Raw genomic sequence first — 24,996 nt, 5'->3', positions numbered from 1 at the left:
TAAGTTAATGTATGAACATGTATGAATTGCTGTCACTTGTCTTTATTAAAAGTTTCATTTTAGAGTTCGCTTTAAAAGTTTCATTTTAGAGTCAACTATTGATCAATCTTGTCGTATAGCAACTTCATACAACATCTAGATAACTCTCCAATTGACATAGTACCGATCTAGAGCAGTTGGATGTATATTTGAATTAAGGATTAATGAACAAATTCCAATGAGTTAAATAAAAAAGAATGCATTAAAAAATGGTAATAATGTTTTAAAATTTGCCTCTCAATTAAGTTTTGCAAATTTTCACTCCAAAATATTCGGATGATGAGTCATCTGGGTCCCGACAATCGAACATCGGACAATCTCACTTCACTAAAACACCCATTTAATCCCAACGACATTACCGTCCCTCCTCCACCACTACTCCAGGAAAAACTCCGCCCCATCTCCGCCGCACTCGGCGGCCTCGGCACCGGACAAACCCCTTCCAGCATCTGCACCACCTTCCTCATTGGCGGCCGGAAACTCGCCTCCTCCTGAACGCACCATACCGCCACCTCCACCACCGCCTCGACTCGCCAGTCCTCCTCCGTCACCGTCGCTGCCACTCTCGGGTCCAACACCCACCTACCCTTCTTCTCCGCCACCATCCTCGCCGCATACGACGGTAAATGCGCGCTCTCCGGAGACTGATCAGCGTCGTAGCACTTCCTGTTGGCAACAATCTCGAGAAGAACCATGCCATAGCTGTAGACATCGCTCTTATCGGATATGGCGAGGTTCGTGATCCACTCCGGCGCCATGTAGCCTCTAGTTCCTCGAAGCTGAGTGAAGATATTGCTCTGTTCTCTGTTAACAAGTTTCGCCATGCCGAAATCGGAGAGCTTTGGCGTGAAATTGTCGTCGAGGAGGACGTTTTCGGGCTTTATATCGCAATGGATTATCTTTGATTCGCATTCTTGGTGAAGATACGCCAAAGCCCTCGCCGTACCTGTTTGATCAACCAAATTAGAACATTCATACAATTTAGAACATTCATATAATCTAGAGTTCGAGATGTTACCCAATGCAATATTGAATCTTGTTTCCCAATCCAAAAACCCATCTTCTTTCCCATTAAAAATCCATTTATCCAACGATCCATTGCTCATATACTCGTAAACCAGAAGCCTATGAAGATTTTCAGAACAGAATCCTTTGAGCTTCACCAGATTCACATGGTGGATCCCGCCGATCAAACTCACCTCTGCTCTGAATTCTCTCCCTCCTTGCCCAATTTTCTCCAGTTTCTTCACTGCCAATCTCGTCCCATCTCCGAGCTCCCCCAAATAAACCGACCCGAAACCCCCGTGCCCGATCTTCGTCGAGAAATTCCTTGTCGCTCGCCGGAGCTGTCGGTAGCTGAACCGCATCGGCCCGCTGGAAACCTCCTCGAGAAACTTGTCTTCCTCTGTTGCATCTTCAATGGAGCTTAACAATTCCTTCACTTTCCGCCGGTAAAACAAAAAACAGAGCAACCCCATGAAGGACAGAGCCATTGCCGCTATAAGAATACTCATGAGAACGATGTGCTTTCTTCTGTTTGGAGTTGGCGTAGGCGTTGTTTCGTTATTGTTGCTGTTGATGGGGAGCTCTATTTTCATATACGAAATGTACCCATTGGAGCCCTCGTCGGATCGCTGTAAACTTCCGATCTCGTCGAAGAAGAAGCAATCCCCTGAATTTGGTTCGAAGAACATCACATTGCAAGAGCAATTATTGGCGCAGGCTGCTTTGCAATTGTTCAAATCGGAGTTCAGCGCAGGAATGGAGAAACGGAGAGCGAAATAATCAAGGTTTTTCCCCAAATACAGAAGCTCGGTGGCATTGGATCTGCCATTGCAAGAGATTGTAGGGAATTTACAGTTGAATTTATCGTCGAGAATCTTGGAAGCACACTGGCATCGGTTGTCGAAGTAACAGATGAAAAGAGGATCACAAGGCTCCGGAACGCCGCAACTTTCAGCCGGAATTCGAATGGGCTCCGGCGGAGCTGATTTTCCGCTCTCCAAATTGTGAAAAGCAATCGATCCATCGGTGTTTAAAACAGAGACCCATCTGTCTTTCCAATTCGATTGCCAGAAAAATTTGAATCCCCATAACAACTCCCCATTCTTGCCGAAGAAATTCCAAGAATTCGACTCCATAATCGCAAACAGAACATACCCATCTCCGCCGTTTCCGCTGCCAGAACCGGCGGCGGCTCGCTTTATTTTCCGGCCATCATTCGACAGAGCCCAATAGACTTGAGGATTCTGATAACCCGCAGACAGAACCAAATCTCCTTGTTTAAATTCCAAAAAACTCGAGAGATTATTGTCATTTGAATAACTTTCAAGCTTCATTCCTTCCCAGAAAACCTGGCCGGGCAAAAGAGTATTGGTCGGAAAATGGAAGCTCTGCCAAACGAAGCTTCCATTTTTGCTTCTCAAAACCAAATTTCCAGAATCCAAAAGCTGCATTGAAACAACGCCGTGTCGGGCCGTCTCAGTCGACCAAATTGGAGCCGAATTCGGGCCAAATTGATCCAAATAAGCATCCCCTGTTTCATCAAACACGAACAGAGCAGAGTCGTTGACCGGAAAATCTCTGTTCGCCGTCCAGATTACTCTGGAACTGAGAATGTGAGTAATTCCGAGTGAGAATGTGCCGTCATTGGCACCGGCGTAGAAGCCGAGAGCAAAAATGGAGGCTTTGGACAACAGAAAAACTCCATTTGTGTGGTTTAATTCTGATGCAGAAGCTTTGAAGCCTGGATTGAGCTTGTCAATCTCTTGGGATTTGACAATGTCGATGTGGGATTGAATCAAAATGAAGTAGAAGAAGAAGAAACTTGCGATTTTGAATAAACCCATCAAGAATTAGCTTCAAACTTCATTGATTCAATTGGTGGAAGTTGAAGATGAACAGAAGAAAAAATAGAATTATGTTCCAATTTTAATTCTTTTTAATGATATATATATTGCGATTAATATTATATTTTGTGTAAAACAACTAAAATTGGGGACTAAATATAAAAGGTAAGTGTAGTTTAAAAAAATTATTAAAAATATCAAAGTTTGCGAACAAATAAATAAAATATGAAATTTTGTTCATGATTACTTTGACTTTTGATTTGACAAAAATAGTTTGACTTTAGTATGAAGACAAATTATATTTGGTAAATATTTAAACAAAACATTAATTTCAATATTCAAACTTGTATAAAACAGTAGGATATAAGTCAACGGATTTTAGTTAGTAATTGTATAATTATTATTTTTTAAGAATTAGCGAGTAATTAAGATGCACTTGAATAAACTTTAATGTTGCATTAATTGTTGTATTAGTTAACCATTAATATCGCTAATGACATGCCACGATGTGCATAACATGCTACTTTTATAATGTTATATCACGATGGAATAATAATTAATAAAATAGTGGGCGTGGACTGCACAATCTCTTGTAAATTATTTATATAAACCACACCGCTTTAAAATAAATAAAAGAGAATTTTAAATAATTAAAAAAGTGAAGTTACCAATTTGACCTTACTTCCTATACTTTAAAGTTTTTAACTATATCTTATAATATTAAATTTATAATTTTATGTTCTAAGAATAATTTTGTCAAGTCATAGATCTCGAATTTAGTAAAGCCTAAGCTGATAAAAAATATATATACGTGGCAAACACTTCTCTAACTATCCATGCCCAGAATCTATATTAGGATTCAAAAGCTGATGTCTCTGACATTCCATTGCATATCCAGTGACATGGTTATATGCACGAGTCATTTCAATATGTTTTGTCTTTACTAGCATGCATCTTAAAAAAAAAATTTAGTAATTCACGCAACATAAAACTTTTTTCATGTAAAACACGCTTAATTATAAAATTCCTATGATTTTGCTACTGAAAAGATAGATGTACCTTATTGATATAGATAATGATGACATTGTTGAAGGGTCAGTAGTAGATATATTAAAGCTCTACCCATTAAGGGATGACTAAAGAATGAAAATCCATTCGGGAAGAGATTAATATGATTTAAAAAAATGAAAAACTAAACAAAAAATTGTTATAAAAAAAAAATATTCGATATATATAAATATATATATATATATATATATATCCTCTTGGAACAAGAATGGAACCTGAAACCTAAGCCAAGAACAGGTTTAGAACACAGCAGAACATGGTCAGATTCGGACGTGAAAGTCACATTTCAATTCCCTTAAAAGCAACGTTATCCAAATGCGTTCACGTCCGGATTGACAGGTGGCTGGAAGACCGTCACCACGACCTTCCCACGCTCCTCCTCCTTTCCAAGCCCTGATAGCAAAGTGCGGGAAAACAAAAATTCCTTTCCATTTTAAAAAGCAAAAAAAATGGAATTTTGGAATTTTGGAATCTTTGGATTTTCTTTCTTATCCAAAGCTGGAGAGAGAGAGAGAAACAAAAAAGATTGGATTTTTAAGTCAGAATCCCTACACAAGAACAGTTCCTAATCCCTGAACTCGCCTCTCTGATCTTGACACGTGGGTGATGATTAAAGGATTTGAAGCTCACCCTTCTTTTGATTGGACAAAGTGTCAGATGGGTTTTGGATTTTGAACTTTGCCTTTGCGGTGAAGGTAAGTTTAGCACAGCCCTTGTGGGATTTTAGGACTAACCACCAAAAAGGCACCCTTCAGAAACTCTCTCTCAACGGTTTATGTGTTCTTTTTTGGCCACAAGACCAAAAACTGGAGAGAAGAGAGAGAAGTTAGACAGATTTCTAGAGAGAGAAAGTGAGAAAAAATGGAGAACAAAGAGGAAGCCATGCTGATAGTGGAAGATGAAGCTCAAACTAAGAGCAGAGAAGGAGTAGCAGCCATGGATGAAGTCATTTCTGTGGAGCTTCCTGCCCCACCTGCTTGGAAGAAACTGGTCTCTCTCTCTCTCTAAAAGTTTCAAATTTTCTCTAAATTTATGCCTTTTTTTGCCAGAAGGAAGCTTTTATCCTCTTGATATTGCAGTTTTTGTGTCTGTTCTTGTGAATTTCATCTCAAATGTTCTGTTTTTGTGTTAAAAGTTCGTGTTTTTTTTGGGGGGGATTTAGAACTCTGTTTTTAGCTCTAGGGCTTGTTTGCATGGTTAGGGTTCTGTTACATCCTTAATTCCTTGTCTTTTGGAAGCTGTCTTGTTGAACAGTTGATTCTTTTTTTGTGGGTAGAATTGTTGAAAATTTAGGTGTTTCTTTGGTGCTTCTTTTCCCTGAGTTCTTCATTTTTTTTTTTCAAAGATTGGGTATGAAATGTAAGCTCATGGGGAATCTTTTGGATTTTGAAGTGAAAAACGAGCTTCTATGAAGTTCTAGATGATGAATATCTATGAAAGAGCTTCTGTTTCATTGAAAATAAGGAACTGTATGTACCATTTGACCTGCTGGAGTGTTTTACTTAAAAGAGTGTTAGCCTTAAGATCCCACTACAGTTGGAGAGGAGAACGAAACATTCTTTATAAGGGTGTAGAAATCTCTCACTAGCATACGTGTTTTAAAAACCTCGAGAGAAAGCCCGGAAGAGAAAGTCCAAAGAGGACAATATCGGCTAGCTGTAGCCCACAGTTATGTTTTCTCGGCTTCTTGAATGATAGCGCATGGTGTCTAAAGCTGTCTGCTCTTTAGGGCTGCAATAGAAAACTGAATCCAATGCTTTTGATCTGAGGCCTACATGTTTTTAACCTAAGTTCAGGCTGGTTTTGAAGTGTTATATGAATCATGCTGAGGAGTTTTGTGGCTTTTATTGTATTAGCTGTGGTGATCAAATGATTGTATGAACTATGAAGCTTGTCAGTTCTTGATGTTTTATCAAAACTCCTATTGTAACACGGTTTGCTGTTGGAGATAGCTTCGATTCTTCGAAACAGTGAAATCTACCACGGTTTTTTCCCCACCGTGTTGAATATTGATTGTAATAGTCCAAGCTCAACACTAGTAGATATTGTCCGTTTTGGCCTGTTACGTATTACCGTCAGTCTCATGGTTTTGAAACGCGTCTATTAGGGAGAGGTTCCACACCCTTATAAGAAATGCTTTGTTCCCCTTTCCAACCGACGTGGGATCTCATAATGATAGTTGTTCAACTCGCCCCCATCTATCCCTGCTATCTTTTCCATGTTTGTTATGTAACAGCCCAAGCCCACCGGTAGCAAATATTGTCCTCTTTGAGCTTTCCCTTCCGGATTTCCCTTTAAGGTTTTAAAACGCGTCCACTAGGGAGAGTCTTCCACACCCTTATAAGAAATGTTTCGTTCCTCTCTCCAACTGACGTGGGATCTCACACTTTAGGCTCATGCATGTTGTATTCTGAAATCTGCCAAACTCTCGACCTTTAGCGTATATGGATCTTCTCCTTTTGGAAGATTTTCATGTTATGACTAACAAATTGTTTTTCTTGTTTCAGTTCATACCCAAGAGGGCAGGTACACCAAGAAAGAGTGAGATTGTATTCATTGCTCCAACTGGTGAAGAAATTGGTAACAGGAAACTGCTGGAGCAGTACCTAAAATTGCATCCTGGTAGTCCTGCAATATCGGAGTTCGATTGGAGCACGGGTGAGGCGCCTAGAAGATCAGTAAGGATTAGTGAGAAGGTTAAGGAAACTCCGCCTAAAGAGGAGCCTGCGAAGAAACGGAGCCGAAAATCCTCCGGTTCGAAGAAAGACATGAAGGAGGAAGCTGATGCAGTTCCTAAAGTTCCTGAAGAAGTTGAAATGAAAGATGCAGAGGGGAATGACAAGGCGGGTGCATATGTTGGTGAAGCTGAAAATGGTCAAACAGAACACCAGGAGATGGCTCCTGAGGCGAAAGAAGGTGAAAAACAAGTTCTCAAGGGAAGTTCCGAGGTCGATGTTAACTCTGAATTTGTCGGTAAAGACGAAACGGATAAGAATGGTGGCGAAACCGACGGTCGAGGTTACATTCAAGAAGCTGAAAAGCAAGGAAATGATGTAGCAGAAACAGTCTCACCTAATGAGCATACTGTTGCTACTGAGGTTAACCAATCTGAAAAAGAGACAGACCAAGAAAACAACAATCCCGACAAGGATGACAACGATCCTGGCAATGTCGTTGTTCTACAAGCGAAAGGAGTCGTCGAGGAAGAGAAACAAAATGATCTGAATGAAGCAGCAGCACCAGAAGACAATGAAGCTAAGTGTAATCACGACGTTTCAACAAATGGTGCAGCTCACGCCGAGGACCGAACCATCGAAGACAATAACTTGGCGAAAGAAAACGGGAAGCTTTAGCTAAGACAGACCGAGGAATAGATGCAGCAGTGCATACCACAACCGCCTGCAGACTGCTGTTTTATGCCTACTTCCCATCACCATTTGGCGGTCTTGACACCAGATCTTTGTAGCAACTGCTTACTCTCTTCCACGATGACAGTAACTTTAGTATGTCTTAGCTTTAGTTTTACGAATGTATTTACCGAAAAGAGAACTCTTAGTTGTCAGAATTAGAGTTTAGAATCTGCAGCTTTTGTTGTTTTTGCTTACTGAACTTCTTTTGACTGTAGAATGTTACTGTTAATCAACCTTCTAATTTAACTTCGGGTGAAACATGTTCTTCTGTTTCTTACTGCTGCTGTTTTTGCTCTCTTCTTTCTCAATGATCCAATAATGACTTTCATTCTGTAATAGCCAAACTCCACCGCCACTAGTAGATATTGTCCACTCTGACCCGTTATGTATCGCCATCAGCCTCATGACTTTAAAACACGTCTATTAGGGATAGGTTTTTACACTCTTTAAAGAAATGACAGAGAAAGTGGAAATCTTTCCAAGAAAAATAAGAGATGAAAAGAAAACGAAGAATCTATACTATGCCATAGGAATAACGAATCTTCTTCCATCTCATCAAAATTTGAATCATGTTTAGACAAAGGCTAAGGAATCTGAGAGAAGGAAAGGATTGCATCATTCAAACGATGTTGTGCTCCTATTTTTTGGCCAACCAAGTTAGTTTTTCAATACCCATTAGCTACAAAAGGAACTCTTTTTCTTTCTCCTTTTGCCTCCCCACAAACAAAATGGCTACTCATTTCCTCCTTCCTCCGGCAGTTTCAAGGAAGATGTTGTGGCATTTATGAACCCTCTTTCTTCTCCCTCATTGCCTCTCCTTTTTTCATTAATGCATACCCATTCCTTGCTTACAACAATGACCCTCAGCATATTGACATCAACTATGTACTCTTCAACAACAACAACAACGGCATTTTCGACCCCAAAACGTTCGACGCTCGAGTCGATGCCGCTTATGCTGCTCTCCACAACGTCGGCTTCCCCAACATGCCAGTCATCGTTTCCATGACTGGTTGGGCTTCTCATGGGGACGAGAATGAAGCCGGTGCGACGTTGGAAAATGCAAGGACATACAATAAAAATCTACGTAAGAAGTTGATGAAGATGAAGGGAACTCCTTACCAACCCAAAACTGTTGTCAAGCCTTACGTTTTTGCTCTCTTCAACGAGAACTCAAAGCCCAAGCCTGATGCCAGCATTGCATATGATATTGCATATGATATCGACTGTTGAGGATTGTTGGGAGCGAGTCCCACATTGACTAATTTAGAGAATGATCACGAGTTTATAAGCAAGAAATACATCTCTATTAGTACGAGGTATTTTGGGAAAACCCAAAACAAAGTCACGAGAGCTCATGCTAAAAAACCTTCCTCTGCACCACCCTCATCTCTTCTCTCTTTCAAGGTAACATTTTCCATTTCAACTCATTTCTATGCCCTTTAAGCTTACCTAATTTCTGTGTCTTCTTCTGTCCAGAAACTTGGATTTGGAGGCTCATACTCGATGCTTCTCACACCCACCGCTGCTCTTCTGATGCTCGTTCTTGCATCATAGAAGAAAGCTCCAACAACACCAAAACATCTTTAATTCTTTGACTAACTCATTCATTTTTTTTCTTTTTTTTTTTTCAACACAACATTTCAGCAATGTAACAATTCCATTCCACTCTCTGATACTGTTTCTGGTGGTCGTTTTAGTTTTATGTTTCATGTGAGGGAATCATTTTGAATTTATTTTTTTTTATCAAATTTCAAAACAAAAAAGAAGTCTATACAAACAAACAAACAACCCCTTCAAGCAAAAAGAAAAAAAAAAAGGACTCAAAATCAATTAAGGGTTCGATTTGGTTCGCTGCTAGAATAAAGTCCATCATCACCGTTGATCCGATCAAGAACAAGCACCAAGGCCATGGCAAAAGCTCCATTAAAACCAGGCTTCACACAGAGAGAAAAAACATCTTTTCCAAGCAACACGTTGGTGGAAGCATCAACTTTCCTCTTAATCTCAGCCACTGTCTCTTTCTTCGCGTTCAAAATTTTGCATAAACGTTGCCCAAAAGACCCCTCGATTTGATACTCCTCGCTGGAATTTCTGTACATCTCCACCGTGACACTCGACCTTCCTATGACCGACGACCGCCGCACTCCAAAGATCGGTCTTTGACCGTTGATTCTCTCATGGAGATACCCTTCCCACCGTTGATGCAAACTCGGCCTCTGTTTTCGTAGAAAAAAAACAGAGTAAAAACCCCATAACACAAAACTCGAAAAACAAGAACCCAAATCCAAAATTACCCAAAACCCATTTGAATTCAACAAAAAGTAAACAGAAATGAGGCATTACCTTGCGGCGGAGGGTGAAGAGGCATCGTCCATGAGGGTCCATTAGAACGAGCTCATCTTTGTAACGAGAATCAGGGCCGTATGAATCGACTCGAAAGACGAGTCTACCATAGCAATCGTAAACGGTAAATCCATCTCCGGCGAAGAAGAGAGAGGTTTTCATGACAGTGAGATGGGTGGTAGTGGTGGTGGCGGTGGAGGAGGCGATGCCGACACCTTTATGGAAAAACTTAGAGTCATCAATGGAAGAAACCTTCATTTTAGTGGGTTTTTGTTGATACAGAGAAATGGGAAGCTCTGTCCTCTTATAAAGAAGATAGAATGCGAATAAGTGGAGGAGAAAGAGAAAGGGACAGAGGTTGAAGGGTCGGCGGGACGGCTCAGCAAAGAGAACTCGAGAAGAAATGGGCGAGTGATAGTGGTGGGTCTGGTTTGAAACTTGAACGCGGAGGTTAAACTTTGGCGCGTTTCAAGTGTTGGTATTTTATTTTTGGTCTTGTAATAATATTGTTTTTTTTTCTTTTAAAATTTATTTTTATCAAGTAGAATTGAGAATCATATTCGAGAGACCGAGATCTACTTTGTTAATAATATTAGAGTCATACTATAAATTCGATTTAGAGAAAGTAGGTTGTGAACCCATACATCAAAACAAATAAAGGGACATTCTCAATGAGGAAAATGATGCATATCTAACTCACCAAGAGTGTGAGGTATACACAAAGTTCGAGAGAACCAAACAACACGAGTATCAAAGACAAGCTCGAAGAGGGTCGAGTAGAACTCCGTGCCATAACCTCAAAAGTCTAGGTTTCTTCTTTCCTATCGACAAGTTATTAAGGCTCATTATTCCTTGTGACTTGGATGTACTTTCAAGAAAAAAAGAATTGAATTTGGATAAAGTTTAAAAAGTGAAATTATTTAGATCTGATTTTTTTCGATATTAAGTTATATTTTATTTAATAAAAAATTTAAATTATTTATTGAAAATTACATTATGCCGACAGAGATTAAATGAAAAAGTGATTATATATATATATAAAAAATGAATAAGATTTGGAAGATATTATGGCATATTTATCTTTATTAAAAAAAAAAAACATAGTAGATGGAATATTAATTGGTTGAGTTGATAAGATAATAATGTAAACGTGATGGATATGAAGAAATAGGGGATATTTATTAAGTCACACCATGCGTGGACACATGAACAAATTATTATATGCTTTTTTTTGGCGTTTTGGGTTTCATGGGGACACGTCACTTTCTAATAATTTCTTAACTATTTAATTAAATAAAAATAAAATAACTACACATTACATGATTGTATTATAAAAAATAATATATATAATATTAAAGTTCTGCTGAGAGGAAATTCGTAACTCAATTTAATTCATAAATTTTTCATTTTAACATCATTTAAATAAATTTATAATTCAACTAAATCACCTTTGATAAAAATAAAAAATAAAAAAAAAAATTATTATGGATTAAAGTGTGAAATAATTTGTATGAATGTTTCTAGAATGTTTAATTGTTTATATTTGAGCAATATTTTAATTACATGATGATGAGGAAATATATTCGTGTAATTAATATTTCGAATTATAATAAAATGTTCCAAGTTAGGGTAGTTTAGGGACATTAATGGAGGACAGTAGAAGGCCACGTACGTACAAGCTTGAAAGCAATGCCTTTATGGTGGAATTTTGGAGACAAAATAAAATATTTATTTTGAGCCACAAACCCCTAATCTTCATTTATTTATTTTCTAACCCTAAGTTGACCCTATTTTATGCCCTTTTAAACTTTATTCCCTTCCATCATATAACTCTAATTTCTTTTTATTACATTATAAATTTATTTAAAATTGTATCCATTTAATATTTCATTTTTGTTAATATATGGAAACTTTAAATTATACTTCTATATATTTATTTGCTGTCCATATTAGTAACAAAGATGTTGATGTCGTGTTTATCCGTCTTTTTAACTATTTATTGTGTCATAATTAGCTTAATTTTCTTTTCGAGACGTGATATGATTCGACATCAAATTAAAAGATGGAGAATAATTTAAGTACATAAGTAAGAATAATATCATTTTAGATAAATTTCCTTGTTTGAAAAAGCTATTTTGTGTTAAGCTAACGATGAACTAAACCGAGAATCGAAACTAAATTCAAAACTACAATTGTTGTTACTGTTTTGGAAACCCTAATGTGAATGTATGAGTAATTAAAGTTTAGTATTGATGAGTTGAGTGTTTGATTCGAGGGTTTCTTCTTCCACCACATGTTTTGACCTCAAATCAATGCTTCAATGGCTACAACTCCCAATCCCTTATGCTTCTTGTCTTGATCATTTCTAAACCCTTTAATCTCATGTTCATAATGAGACCCTAATAGAGCTGACCTATTTTCGATCATTACTCGCTCTATTTGTCCATATCATACTCCATCTATTACACTCCCAAACAATTCTCAATCTATCTGTAGTAGATATTGTCAACTTTAACTCGTTACAAATGGTATCAGTACTAGACACTAAGTGATGTACCAGCGATGACGCTGGCCTGAAGAAGAGTAGATTATGAGATCCCTCGTTGGTTGGAGAGGGAAACAAGGCATTCTGGGTGTGGAAACCTCTAGCTCTTTAGTAGACACATTTTAAAACAGTGAGACGATCATATGTAAAGAGCTAAAGCAATCAATATCTGTCAGCTATGGTTGAAGGGTCGGGGAAAGTTGGTGAGGATATGATTAGTTTGAATGTAACATTACAACAGGATAAAAGTGGATTGAAAACCAAGAAAAGAAAAGGAAGAAAGAATTATAACTCTACAAAAAGAAAAGAAAAGAAAAGAAAAGATGTTTGAGGTGAAGAAGAGAAAAAGTAGGGTTTTCCAATGAGCCATTCCTTTGTTCTTTTTCTGAATAAGATCACTGATTCTTCTTCTTCTTCTTCTTCTTCTTCTTTTTGAGTTTCTGGGTTCAATTCTGTTGCATTGGGTACCTAACTCCTGCGCCCAACACTCTTTGCTGCTCTATCTGCATCACATGCAAATTACAAAAGCTAAATAAAATAAAAAAAAAAAAAGCTGCCTTTTTTCTGTAACAATTTTTATACAACAACTTTCATCTTTCCCTATCTTCAACTCACCTGAAACAGCTCGTGAAGTTTGCTCTTTAAATAACAATACTCGTGTTCAAGTACTTCCAATGCTCTCAAACACCTGCCAATCAAAACAAATGTTTATTAATTTGATATTGTCCACTTTGAACATAAGTGTTCATGGTTTCTCCAAAAGGCCTCGTATCAATGAATATGTATTCCTTACTTATAAACACATGATCAACTCCTAAATGATTCCGCTTTGAAAATCTTTTTCAAAAAAGAAGATAAAAAGGATAACAATGGGGGGTTTTGATTAAATAATTACCCAGCACGGTTGCTTTGTTCAGAATTGGCTCGAAATGCAATGCAAACATTTCTGACTCTGTTAGCTCCAATGCTTGAGCTGCTCCCCATCAGCTGATTCAAATGGTTTCCCATTTTCTTGTAATCACTCAGCTCTCTCTCAATTCTGTCCAATCCAAACAAAAACCCTAACGCCCATCAACAACATTTCTTATTCTTATTCTTATTCTTATTCTTATTCTTATTCTTATTCTTATTCTTTGTGTGTCTGTGCATGAGAACTACAAAACAAAGACTTACAACAACGCTCTTAGGTTTTTCAACAGCCGCTCCGATTCTTGAAAGTAAATGTTCACTACTTCCGATACGAAATTTGGTGAGCTTTCATCTTGAAGCTGTTGTAGCTGCAAGAATTGTTCGTCTAATACTCCCTACATTACAAAAATTGAATTTAGTGATGAAGAACGTTTAATATGAGCAAGATTTTTCAAACGATGAAACTCCCACATCCGCTAATTTAGGGAATGATCATGAGTTTATAATTAAGGAATACTATCCTTAGTGGTACTAGGCCTTCTGGAGAGGCCCAAAGCAAAGTTACGAGCGCTTATGTCTTTAAAATTTGAAGAAACACATTAAACCCTCGTTAGAAAAATCATTATTACACAAAAAAATTTCATTTTTTTTGAGTAATTGAAGCAAAACCCTTGAACCCTTATTGAAGAACAATCGCAATTGAAGCAAAACCCTTGAACCCTTATTGAAGAACAATCGCAATTGAAGCAAAACCCTTGAATCCTTATGGAAGAACAATCGCAATTGAAGCAAAACCCTTGAATCCTTATGGAAGAACAATCGCAATTGAAGCAAAACCCTCGAACCCTTATGGAAGAACAATCGCAATGTAAAGGCACCAAATGAAAAAGTGAAAAATAAAAGAGAGAGTATATGAAATTTACTTGGTGGAAGAGTAGGGCGAGTAAGCGGTTCATGTCGGCTCGCAACCTGTCGGCGCTGAAGCCAAGCATCCACAGAGGCAGACCCGTTTTGGCGGCTGATCGACAAATCCAAAATCCTCAAACAAACAAATCAGCTATGAATCACTGTCCTTAAACCTTCGACAAAAAAAAACTGAAAGCTTTTGGCTTTTGGGGTTACCCTTCACCGAATTGACATCCCACTCCAGTATTTAAAGGCACTGCCCCGGAATGATCCAACCCCATCTCCCACACGCCAACCCACACCGTGAACTACACAACCCAATCACCTCCCTCCACGCGTTGGAGAGTGGACTTCACTTCCTAAATCGGACACAATTTATGGAGGACTCAAGGCGTGCTGGTTTGGGACTTGTTCGAGGTAAGAATGTGGGGTATCAAGTAGACAAATGTAAGAGAAGAGGGTGGTGTGGGAATGGATGGAGGGTGACCAGCTCCGCCAGTAGCCAGTAAGCTCGCGTGCTGTCAGAAGGAAGCGGCGGAGGGAATTAACTCAGTGACTCCCACCCGACAGACATCTGCAACCGGTTGCCTGTCAGGTTGACACTCGCCATTTCAGAAAGAAAAGATGGGGTTTTTTTTTTTTGTTTTGTTTTGGAGCTGCAAAACTCATGGTCTCAAGGGGTTACAGTGTTAAAGCACAGAACTTTTTGGTTGGCAACTCTTTTTTAAATAATATATTTTATATAATGGGAAAATGGAATTTGGTTGTTTATGGGAGGGGCGTAGGAGTTTGGGAGTTTAGGGTTTTGAGCGACCCATAAATAAGGGGTTATGGAGGTGGTGATAAGAGTGTAAATGGTGGGGAAAGTAAATAAATGATTATAAAAGGGGAATTCATTTCCCAGTTTTCAAGTGCTGATGATGGGCACTTCATTTAACACTCTCACTGAATAACAGGTTGATACAATAATAATAACACCATTCATTTCCTTTCTTCATTATGTTTCAAGCTTTTATCGGTATACAGCAACACGGGTCACAACACGTGTTGATCGCTTAACTTTGAAGTTCTTATGATTAAGCTACTGAAGAGGAAGATGCACCTTGTTGTGTAGACAATAACACTATCAATTCTTTTAAGCATTTTCCTTAGTCATCTTGTGAGATCCCTAATCCGGCATCAGTTGGAGAGGGAACGAAACATTCCTTACAAGGGTGTGGAAACCTCTCTCCCAGTAGACACGTTTTTAAATCGTGAGACTAACAACAATACATAACGAGTCAAAGCAGACAATATCTATTAGCGGTGGGCTTAGGCGGTTAAAAATGGTATCAGAGCCAGACACTGGGCGCTGTGCCAGCGAGGATGTTGGGTCCTCAAAGGGGTGGATTGAGATCCCACATCAATTGGGGAGGGAAATGAAACATTTCTTATAAGGGTGTGGAAACTTCTCCCCAGTAAATGCGTTTTAAAAATGTGAGGCTGGCAGTGATACGTAAGGAGTCAAAGCAGACAATAGTTGCTAGTGGTGGGTTTAGACCGTTAAAAATGGTATCAGAGCCAGACACTGGGCGCTGTGACAGCGAGGATGTTGGGTCCCCAAAGGGGTGGATTGAGATCCACCTCAGTTGGAGATAGGAATGAAACATTTCCTTAATAAACACGACGATACATAACGAGGCAAAACATTTCTTAGAAGGTTGTGGAAACATCTCCAACACAATAATACATAACGAGTCAAAGCGGACAATATTTGTTAGCGGTTGTTACATACCCCGTCCTCAAAATAAATTATAAAAAAATGATATAAAATCATAATTTATTGAGAAGATAAGAAAGATGGGGGGTTTTGTGTACGAAAGAGCATGAATTACAAGAAAGGTGATAATGATTCGATCAAAAATATTAAAAGAACATGTTTGAATGTATCTAAGAAACAAATGATGGTTTAAATTATGTATGCCAAAACGTTAAAGTTACAAAAGAAAACGAAGCACTTTTTGGAATGAATTACTTAAAAGTTATTAAAAAGTGTGCAGCAAAGAGAGCATAACTGGGATTATGGGTAAAGAAATAATTAATTAACCCTTGTTCTTGAAGCATGTTTCATTTCTTAATAATTACCTCGACTTCCTCGCTACCCTAATGCATGCTTCTTACATATCTAAGTCGTCACCCAACCATTTAATTAACCCTACCTTTTCTCTACTAACAATATTATTTTTAGAACGAACGCAAAGAATTCGATCTAGATGAACACAAACAATAGATGAGAGAAAATACAAGAGACATATTTACAGTTACCCACCGATATTGTACATAGTCGTTGATCATTTGCCCTATATAGCTTTACTATGTATAACAATTGAGCAACTTGTGTAACGGAATAGTTATAATATTACTTAGTAGTTAATGATATTGACCATTAAAGAGTAAGGGGTATTGAAAAGAAGGAAACAGTTTCCTTTAAACCATGCTTTGTGTGTCCCGTGCACTTCTACAGTGGAGACTACACACAAGGCAGACCATTCTTTTGATTGTCCTTTTTAAGGACATCATTGTATTGCCATTGTTTTGTTAGTTCCTTAACTCTTCTTTCCTCGTTAGCTTCGAAATTCCAAATGTCGGGGGTACGAGTTTGTTCTTTTCCAAAATTCCTGCAACACAAAAAAAACAAGACAGCCCTTTTGAAGTGGTTGAATTTCGTGGCTTTTATCTCTTGTTTTGCTTTAGTTTGTGGCTTTTTTTCATCTTCAAAAGCCATTAGCTTAGCTCATTCATCACGGCTGCCTTTGTCTCTCACTCTTTCCCAAACCAGTTTTTGACTCGTTGCTCAACATTCTTAAATCATTATCTATTCAAGTTTTTATGTGTAGGCTTGCTGAAATTGAATAATCATGTGATTATGATGTGTCGTAGGATAATACTTACTTTTGTAACGGTAGGTACAAGCTCACTGCTAGTCGATATTGTCCTCTTTGGACTTTTTTTTTTGCTGGACTTCCTTTCAAAGTTTTTAAAATGCATCTGCTAGAGAGAGGTTTCCACCCCCTTATACATAATGTTCCGTTCCCCTCTCCAACTGGGATCTCACAATCGACTCCCTTTGGAGCCCAGCGTTCTTGTTGACACTCATTCGTTGTCCACTTCCTTTGGAGCTAAGTGTCCTTACTGGCACATTTCTCAGTGTCCGGCTCTGATACCATTTGTAATGGTCCAAACCCTGTTAGCAGATATTGTCTTCTTTGGGCTTCCCCTCAAACTTTCTAAAACGCGTCTGTCTTGCTATGGAGAAGTTTTTGCAATCCACCATTTGTAATTGGGATCTCACAATCCACCCCCTTCGCAGCCCAGCGTCCTTGTTGACACTCATTCGGTGTTCACTCCCCTTGGGGCTCAGCGTCCTTGCTGTCACACTGCACAGCGTCTGACTCTGATACCATTTGTAACGGCCCAAGTCCTATTAGCAGATATTGTCTTCTTTGGGCATCCCCTCAAGCTTTCTAAAACGGGTCAGCTATTATAGAAGTTTTCACACCCTTATGAAGAAAGAATGTTTCGTTCCCCTCTCAAACTGAGATCTCGGTATTACATTTTGGAGCCTAAACTCAGTCCAAGCCTAGCTAGTTAACGCTTGAGAGATATCCAAGAAAGCAACATGTTGGTAAGAGGTGCGAGCACTGTGTATTTCAATGGGAGCTTGACACTTTGGTGTCCAAAACACAGATGAAAGGGGCACACTTGTAGTAGAGAACCAAAAGGCATTTTGAGAACTTTTCAATAAAAGTGAGACATATTCTTGAAGAGCTATGCGAATTCTCTACCATGTCTTACTTCTTGTAGTGTTCAATATGCATTAAAAGTATGGAATTTTCATTAAGAAATTCGAGTTGTTACATTTTAACTATCGGAACGAGAAAGCATACAGCTTTTGGATCTAAGATTTGGGTAATAGAAGTTGGTACAAAGTCATGTGGCGTTGACAGTAGCAAAGTTTTGCTTCTGAAGTTGCGTTGGTATCTTCACATCTGTGGCCAAACCGAGAGCTTGAAGAAGCCGGACAACGTACCATGTCATGTCGAGTTGCCACCACTCTAGCCCATGTCGCGCCGAGAACTCAAATGCGTGGTGGTTGTTGTGCCACCCTTCTCCAAATGCAAACAGCGCCACCCACCTTCACCAACAAACATATCCATTAACATTTGGTCGGATCAGTTGAAATCGTCATATAAAAGGGCCAAATTTACCAATTGTTTCTAGACAAATCCCCTGTTTTCCAAGCCTGATTTCCCCATACATGGCAAGCTGAATTCACCAGCCAGGTAATATGGTACACCCAAACTAATCTCACACCCTGTAATCAAGAACAAAAACACAAGTCTTTGATTCATTATTTACCCAAAATCAGTGCATGTGAAAGAAAAAGAAGAATTCATCTTACCATTCCCCAAACAATGAATGGAAATCCACCCATTGCGTAGAGCAGAGCACCAAGAGCAATCGGATGAAGAAGATAAGTTCTTTCAATAAACCTATAAAATGGCTGTTTTTGCAAATCCCCAATGTTGTTTTGCCCTCCACACTGAAAAAAAAAACCAATTTAAAAGTTAGAATCCAATAATTAGGGGTAAAATTTCAGCCAAGAACAGAGTAAAATTTCTCACTCTCTCAGTCATAGTTTTGATATCAAACAACCAACTCATGTGGCTAAACCAAAAGCCTTCGATTGGGCTATGTGGGTCTCTTTCGGAATCACAAAATTGATGGTGATATCTATGGGTGCTGACCCAATTCATTGGATTCCCCTAAACAGATACAAAAACAGAGTCAGAACAGAGTAGATTTTCAAATTTGAGGAAATAATAGGATTTGATTTGAACCTGAAGTGCTTGAACTCCGCAATAAGCGAAGGAGTATTCTAGCAATTTTGGAAGTTTGAAGCTGCGATGAGAAAGATTCCGATGAAACGAAAGGGTAATTCCGAAAAGACCTGTGACAATGTACAAAGAAAGTGCGACCCAAAATGCAGCCCAATTGAACTGAAATGGAGCCAAAAGAGCGAGTAAATGAGCCGCCGCCACCACTCCGGCGGTTCCGATGTCATGAAGAGTCCATTTCCGGCCCGAAAACACCTCCCTCGGCCGCCTCACCACCACATCCGATAACAAAATCCTCTTCCCAGTAGGCGGCGGCGACCCTGGTTCAAATGCCTCTGTCAGCGGTGGAGTTGCTCTGTTTTGGATCCTACACGATGAATTCAGCCTCAAGGATCTGAAATTGCAACGACCCACTAAGTTTAACCCTAATGGGTCGCCAGAAACCGATCGGAAACTGACGGCCATCAACCGGGGATGGTGAATTGCTTGGCGGAGGGATGGAAAGCGGTGGAATTTGGAATCGGAGAACCGAGAATTGAGAAGAGCCATAGGAGAAAGAACAATACAAGAACCGCCGACTCTGAATTGGCAGACTGTTGGGGGCAATTTAATTAGTTAGAAGAGAAAAAACGATCACTTTGTGAAGGATTTGAGGGGAATTTGATGATAGAAATTTGACCCAGATATTGCGATCTCTTAAAGATGACAAAACCCCTGTTTTTGTTTTGCCCTTTTATTTTCCTAAAATTATTAAACACTAAAAAGGAAACTATTTCATTTTTCAGGAAAACTTCTTTGTTCTTTTACGTCTGTCTCTCTTAGGGCAAGTTTCATACACCTTGTGGTTTTGAACATGAAACACGTCTATTCTAATTCTGAGAAGTCAAAATGTTGCTTTTTGTTGCGGTAGGAGAGATACCACATGTTCATACCATTTACAACATTCTATGTCCAATTGAGTATCATTTTTTAGTTGTTTTCAACTATGTAGTCTACTCTATGCTTCCTTATAAACCTCTTAAACTCTCCCCCATTAATAAATATAGTTCGTTAAATGTCAGCCAAACAGTTCTCCTATTCTACATCTTTATAAGAGTGTTTCGTTCTCCTCTCAAATAGATGTGTGATCTCACAATCCATCCTCGTTGGGCCACCGCCGAGTGTCTAGTTCTGATACCATTTGTAAAGGCTCAAGCTGACTGTGAGACCTCACATCTAGCTCTATACCATTTGTAACAACTCAAGCCAATTGTGAGATCTTGGATGGAGAGGGAAACCAAGAATCTCTCACTAGTAAACACTAGACACATCCTAGTGAGGCCAGGAAGATATGCAATGAACAAAAGCCGACAATATAGGGAGAATCTAATTAAGTAAAACTTGAAAATATAAGGGAAGTTGTTAAGCATATGCATAGTATCTTAAATATATAGGCCAAATGGTTAAACTTTCCATATAAATAAAATAAAAAGGGAAGTGGTTAAACTACCCATATTAGGAGTATCCATATCTTGAATATGATAACACTCATCCATTTTACGTTACAAAGCTTATCTAACCATCAACCATTCCTCACTCCTCTTAATCATTTTCTGAGTTTTGTGATCTTCCTCCGCCGCTTGTTTCCGACGCCTCAACCCTCCGCTGCTTACCAATTGTTGGTTCCAAGTATCCATGCCCACCGTTCTCAGGTTCGAGTTCTGGCCTGCTTCTCTCCACCCGTTCTTGCTTCTCAAAAACGATCTTGAAAATAGAATGACTAAGAAAGACTTACAAGAATGGAGAGTTTACACATACTAATAAGGTGCACACTCATTTTCGATGTTGAGGTTAATTTGTGGGGTAGTTTTCACTCTTAGAAGTAAGGAGTGGGTAATTTAACCATGTCAGAGGTGATGCACGTGTTGGTTTGTATGCATAGTCTTCACTCATGATGTTTAATAGAGTTGACTTGAATCCATCACGATCGCAGTTTAAATTAGTTGAATAGAATTCTAGTGATGGTACGTGATTAAATTGAAATGAGTCCTACCCCGAAACGGAGGGCGTCACATGCAAAGATTGAAAGCATGGTACCCACATGATGTGATATTAGCAATAGCTCTATAAGGCCGCAAAAGCTTCGCTTTCCTAAGAACACATTATTGCACCTAATAGTTGCCCTACTTTTGACATTTAATTTGGGTACCATAATTTCAAATCAATTATCTCCAATTAATTTGTATTATATAGTAAGATTAGGTTAAATTATAGTTTAGAGTAAGTTTCCATTCATCTTCTAAATTTTTGAATAATGGGTGTGACATATGATAAGTCTATGGACATAATGCAACGACCTTATGTCTAGGATTCATGTCAGGATTTGGGCACCTGATGATCTCGACACCTGTGGACATGTTACCTACTCATCGCTTATTAAGAGTATAGACAATCCCAATAGACCAACGCAGATTCTTCCAGCATGTTTTATCCTCACTCACGTGTATTTAAAGAAAATTACTAAGAGGTCATCCAATATAGAATTACTCAAAGTAAAACATGTTTAACCATGAAATTCTTATAATTGTGGCACCGAAAAGGAACGTGCACATTGTTAGTATAGATATTAACTTTCAATTCTTGTATGTTTTTCGTAGTCATCTTATCCTTAGGATTGTTCTCCTTTGAATATGGTATCAGTTCATTCATGTATTTTTATTTTACTTGGATGTTACACATCGTTCAAACTCACTCGAATTTGAGGAAATTTGGTATAACATAACTTTAACAATATTATCAAACTTGCAAACTATGTTTAATCCAATCAATGCATCAAAACAAGTCTCTAAGAAATCATCGAGTTCTTTTGATTAGAGAGCCCTCACAGCCCAAGTACAACAACGGAATAATTAGAGGCGTGCTCTACCATTGAGCTAATAACCCATCGTACGGGCCTCGACAAAAAAATACTTGATACTACAATCATTGGAGGAATAATACCTAACATGTTAGAAGGCATGAAACAAGTGTCTAGAAATCATCGACTTGTTTTAGGGTTTAGGGCTAACTTTTGCTGATGGCGTGCGGAGGGTAACTTCACATTAGTTGCCAATCCAAGGGCTTGAAGGAACAAAATAACGCACCATGTCAAGTCAAACTCCCACCATTCATAGCCATGTCGAGCTGAATATTCAAAAGCATGGTGGTTGTTGTGCCAACCCTCCCCGAAGGCAAGCAACCCTATCACCCTGCCAACATTTACAATCTTTTAAACATATCTATAAACCAATTGAATTTGAAGCAGTAAGTAGTGAAGAACAGAGAAAGTGAGTGTACCAATTGTTCTTCGACAAATCATTTGTGTCCCACAGTCGGTAGCCCCATATGTGGCAGGCAGAATTTACGAAGAAAGTAATGTGCAGCACCCAAACAAGCCTCACTCCCTGCCACATCCCATTCACCATTAACACTCATCAATTTTCTTACCATCTCTTTTCAACAAAACAAATATAACAATTCAACTCCATCACTACTCTACTTTGGCTCGTTACGTATCATCGTCAATCTCATAATGGAGAGGTTTCCACGTCCTCGTAAAAAATGTTTCATTCTCCTCTCCAACCAATGTGAGATTTCACAATCCACCCTCTTGGGGCCACGCATTCTTGCCAATACACTTTCCAGTGTTTGGCTTTAACACCATTTGTAACCGCCCAAACCTACCGTTAGTAGATATTGTCCACTTTGGCTCATTACGTATTACCATCAGCCTCACGAATTTAAAACGCGTGTTAGGGAGAGGTTTTCACACCCTTATAAGGAATATTTCACTCCCCTCTCCAACAAATGTGGGATCTCACAATCCACCCCCTTGGAGATACAACGTCTTCGCTGACACACCGCACGGTGTCTGGCTCTGATACCATTTGTAATAGTCCAAATCCACCGCTAGCAGATATTATCCGCTTTGGCCCGTTATGTATTGCCGTCAGCCTCACGGTTTTAAAACGCGTATGTTAGAGAGAAGTTTCCACACATTTATAAGAAATGTTTCGTCCCATCTCCAACTAATTTGTTATTATATTCTTACAAATAATCACAGCAAAGAAGAAGAAATCATGTGAACATAAAAAAAAAAATAGAAAAAAAAAGAATAGTTACCATTCCCCAAACAACAAAGGGAAGGCCTCCAGTTGCATAGAGGACAATTGCAAGAGCTGTGGGATGGAGAATGTATGTCTTTCGAAGAAACCTATAAAAGCCTTGCTTTTGCAAATCCTCCACATTGTTTGGTCTTCCATACTTCACATATCCCACTAAAACATTTCTAAAACGCTTTCGTTTCGTACTTCTTTCCTCGAAATCTTGAACGTTTTTTGGGCAAACTTTTTTCGTCAAAGTATACGCGTCAAACATCCAAGCTAAATGACTAAACCAAAACCCATCTAAAGGACTATGTGGATCTCGGTTTGTATCAACGAATTGATGATGATATCTATGTGTACTAACCCAGTCAATTGGATCACCCTGTAGTAAAATTTAGTAAACTTCAAATCACTATAACCTCGTTTGTTAACCCTTTTAATGTTTTTAATGCATGACACGATAATCACAACAAACCTGGAAGGCCTGGACTCCAAGATATGCAAACAAGTACTCGAGCCATTTGGGAAGCTTGAAACTTTTGTGTGCAAGATTTCTATGGTACGATAGCGTTACTCCGAAAAGCCCTGTAATAAAATAGAGTGCAAAGGCAACCCAAAAGGCTGGCCAATTGCAGTGAAATGGAGCCAAGAGAGAGAGGAAATGCAAGAACAAAACACCACCAGCCGAACGTCTGTCTAAAATTGTCCATTTTCTGTTTAGAAGAGAAGGTTTGGACTTCACCATTGAAAGCGCCACCTTCTTTGTGTTTCTCATCAGCTTAGTTCCTATATTTATACCCAAACTTGCCTCACAAATAGTTAGCCTCTCATTTCTGCTGCTTTCTCAAGTTTAATTTTTTTTTTTTTTTTTATTTGTAGATCGACCTAACGTTTTATGTCTAAGATTCATATCACGATTTAGGATTTGAAATTTGACACCTAATGACACCGATCTTTTCCTACGACATCACTACGTTTCCTAGCATGTTTTGTCCTCAAAATTTAACGTAAATTGCTCCAGGTTAAACATGCTTAATTCTAAAGTTCTTATAATTTAGCTACCGAAAAAATGTAAATTTTATTGATATAGATAGTAACTTTAATTCTTTTAAGACTTTCTCAACCATCTTATCTTAATGATTGCTCTCGTTTGAATGTGGTTTCAGTTCATTTATATATTTAATTCTTATTCCGGTGTCAAAGTGGAAGATTCAAATCTCTCGCTAGATGTCAGTAAATGATTCTACCAATTGAATTATGTTCAAGTTGATAAATCTCGCATAAAACTTACCCGATTTATTAAAACAAAATTAAAAATAAAAAAATATTAAATAAATAGAATTATGCTAGAAAAAATGGGGAGGTGATATCTTAGCATTTACGGCGTGTAGTTGGCACAGGATTTGACCTTTTACTCCAAACTAACCGGTAAGGTCATAAACCCACGTAGGACCTTCTCTAAGCCATAAAGGACCCTACTTATAATGTTCATAATTCTCGAGAGGTTCGAATCTCGATGAAAATATTGATGAAATGTCGATATTTATGAATATTTCTACAAAGTTATAATCATAAAAATTTTAAATTATCGAGTAAACATTCATCGTTTTAAATAATTTAAATTTTTTAAACTATTAATCAAGCTCTCATGTTTGTGTCGAAACTATCGACGTACACGTACATTTCTAATGAATTTGAGTTGGTTAGTTTGAATGGTCGGATTATCTAATTCACGTACACCCCTAATAAATACTAACCTAGAATGAATGGCTCATATTAAACAACATCCAACAGCTTAGAAAGGACTCAACTTGATAAGTAGAGTCGGCCACCGATGGGTTCGACAGCAGCTGACACCACCTGTCCTCCCCTTTGTCAGCCCTTTGCCTTTTCTTCCTTCAAAAACGTGATGCCTTTAATTTT

General features: G+C 38.5%; 6 protein-coding genes and 1 pseudogene across 6 annotated transcripts; 2 read left to right on the top strand and 5 right to left on the bottom strand.

Annotated features, from left to right (window-relative positions):
- Nucleotides 1–278: 278 nt before the first annotated feature.
- LOC111787507 (G-type lectin S-receptor-like serine/threonine-protein kinase SD2-5) lies at nt 279–2,940 on the bottom strand. The gene is made up of 2 exons (XM_023667490.2): nt 1,058–2,940; nt 279–985 (listed from the first exon to the last, which is right to left on the bottom strand). Exons 1-2 carry the CDS (start codon nt 2,886–2,888, stop codon nt 324–326), a joined length of 2,493 nt encoding a protein of 830 aa, XP_023523258.2. The 5' UTR covers nt 2,889–2,940; the 3' UTR covers nt 279–323.
- Nucleotides 2,941–4,676: 1,736 nt separating this feature from the next.
- On the top strand, nt 4,677–7,643 carry LOC111789369 (uncharacterized). The gene is made up of 2 exons (XM_023670121.2): nt 4,677–4,946; nt 6,464–7,643. The coding sequence occupies exons 1-2, from the start codon at nt 4,818–4,820 to the stop codon at nt 7,307–7,309; spliced, it is 975 nt and encodes a 324-aa protein (XP_023525889.2). The 5' UTR covers nt 4,677–4,817; the 3' UTR covers nt 7,310–7,643.
- Nucleotides 7,331–8,822, top strand: LOC111788509 (glucan endo-1,3-beta-glucosidase 14-like; annotated as a pseudogene).
- A 258-nt stretch (nt 8,823–9,080) lies between these two features.
- On the bottom strand, nt 9,081–10,124 carry LOC111787707 (protein LURP-one-related 5). Its single transcript, XM_023667738.2, has 2 exons — nt 9,713–10,124; nt 9,081–9,585 (listed from the first exon to the last, which is right to left on the bottom strand). Exons 1-2 carry the CDS (start codon nt 9,968–9,970, stop codon nt 9,196–9,198), a joined length of 648 nt encoding a protein of 215 aa, XP_023523506.1. The 5' UTR covers nt 9,971–10,124; the 3' UTR covers nt 9,081–9,195.
- A 2,341-nt stretch (nt 10,125–12,465) lies between these two features.
- On the bottom strand, nt 12,466–14,277 carry HP6 (histidine phosphotransfer protein 6). Its single transcript, XM_023665768.2, has 5 exons — nt 14,090–14,277; nt 13,431–13,561; nt 13,153–13,296; nt 12,873–12,945; nt 12,466–12,760 (listed from the first exon to the last, which is right to left on the bottom strand). The coding sequence occupies exons 1-5, from the start codon at nt 14,156–14,158 to the stop codon at nt 12,704–12,706; spliced, it is 474 nt and encodes a 157-aa protein (XP_023521536.1). The 5' UTR covers nt 14,159–14,277; the 3' UTR covers nt 12,466–12,703.
- Nucleotides 14,278–17,924: 3,647 nt separating this feature from the next.
- On the bottom strand, nt 17,925–19,668 carry LOC111788833 (palmitoyl-monogalactosyldiacylglycerol delta-7 desaturase, chloroplastic). The gene is made up of 5 exons (XM_023669366.2): nt 18,953–19,668; nt 18,737–18,877; nt 18,514–18,654; nt 18,320–18,426; nt 17,925–18,246 (listed from the first exon to the last, which is right to left on the bottom strand). Exons 1-5 carry the CDS (start codon nt 19,496–19,498, stop codon nt 18,042–18,044), a joined length of 1,140 nt encoding a protein of 379 aa, XP_023525134.2. The 5' UTR covers nt 19,499–19,668; the 3' UTR covers nt 17,925–18,041.
- A 2,169-nt stretch (nt 19,669–21,837) lies between these two features.
- LOC111788994 (palmitoyl-monogalactosyldiacylglycerol delta-7 desaturase, chloroplastic) lies at nt 21,838–23,895 on the bottom strand. Its single transcript, XM_023669603.2, has 4 exons — nt 23,549–23,895; nt 23,090–23,455; nt 22,265–22,371; nt 21,838–22,176 (listed from the first exon to the last, which is right to left on the bottom strand). The coding sequence occupies exons 1-4, from the start codon at nt 23,846–23,848 to the stop codon at nt 21,966–21,968; spliced, it is 984 nt and encodes a 327-aa protein (XP_023525371.2). The 5' UTR covers nt 23,849–23,895; the 3' UTR covers nt 21,838–21,965.
- Nucleotides 23,896–24,996: the final 1,101 nt, after the last annotated feature.

This window comes from Cucurbita pepo, chromosome 2, assembly GCF_057944985.1.
Source record: "Cucurbita pepo subsp. pepo isolate OVF chromosome 2, ASM5794498v1, whole genome shotgun sequence".
Lineage (NCBI taxonomy): Eukaryota > Viridiplantae > Streptophyta > Magnoliopsida > Cucurbitales > Cucurbitaceae > Cucurbita > Cucurbita pepo.
The sequence above is the reverse complement of the archived record's forward strand: the minus strand, read 5'-3'. Positions and strand labels throughout refer to the sequence as shown.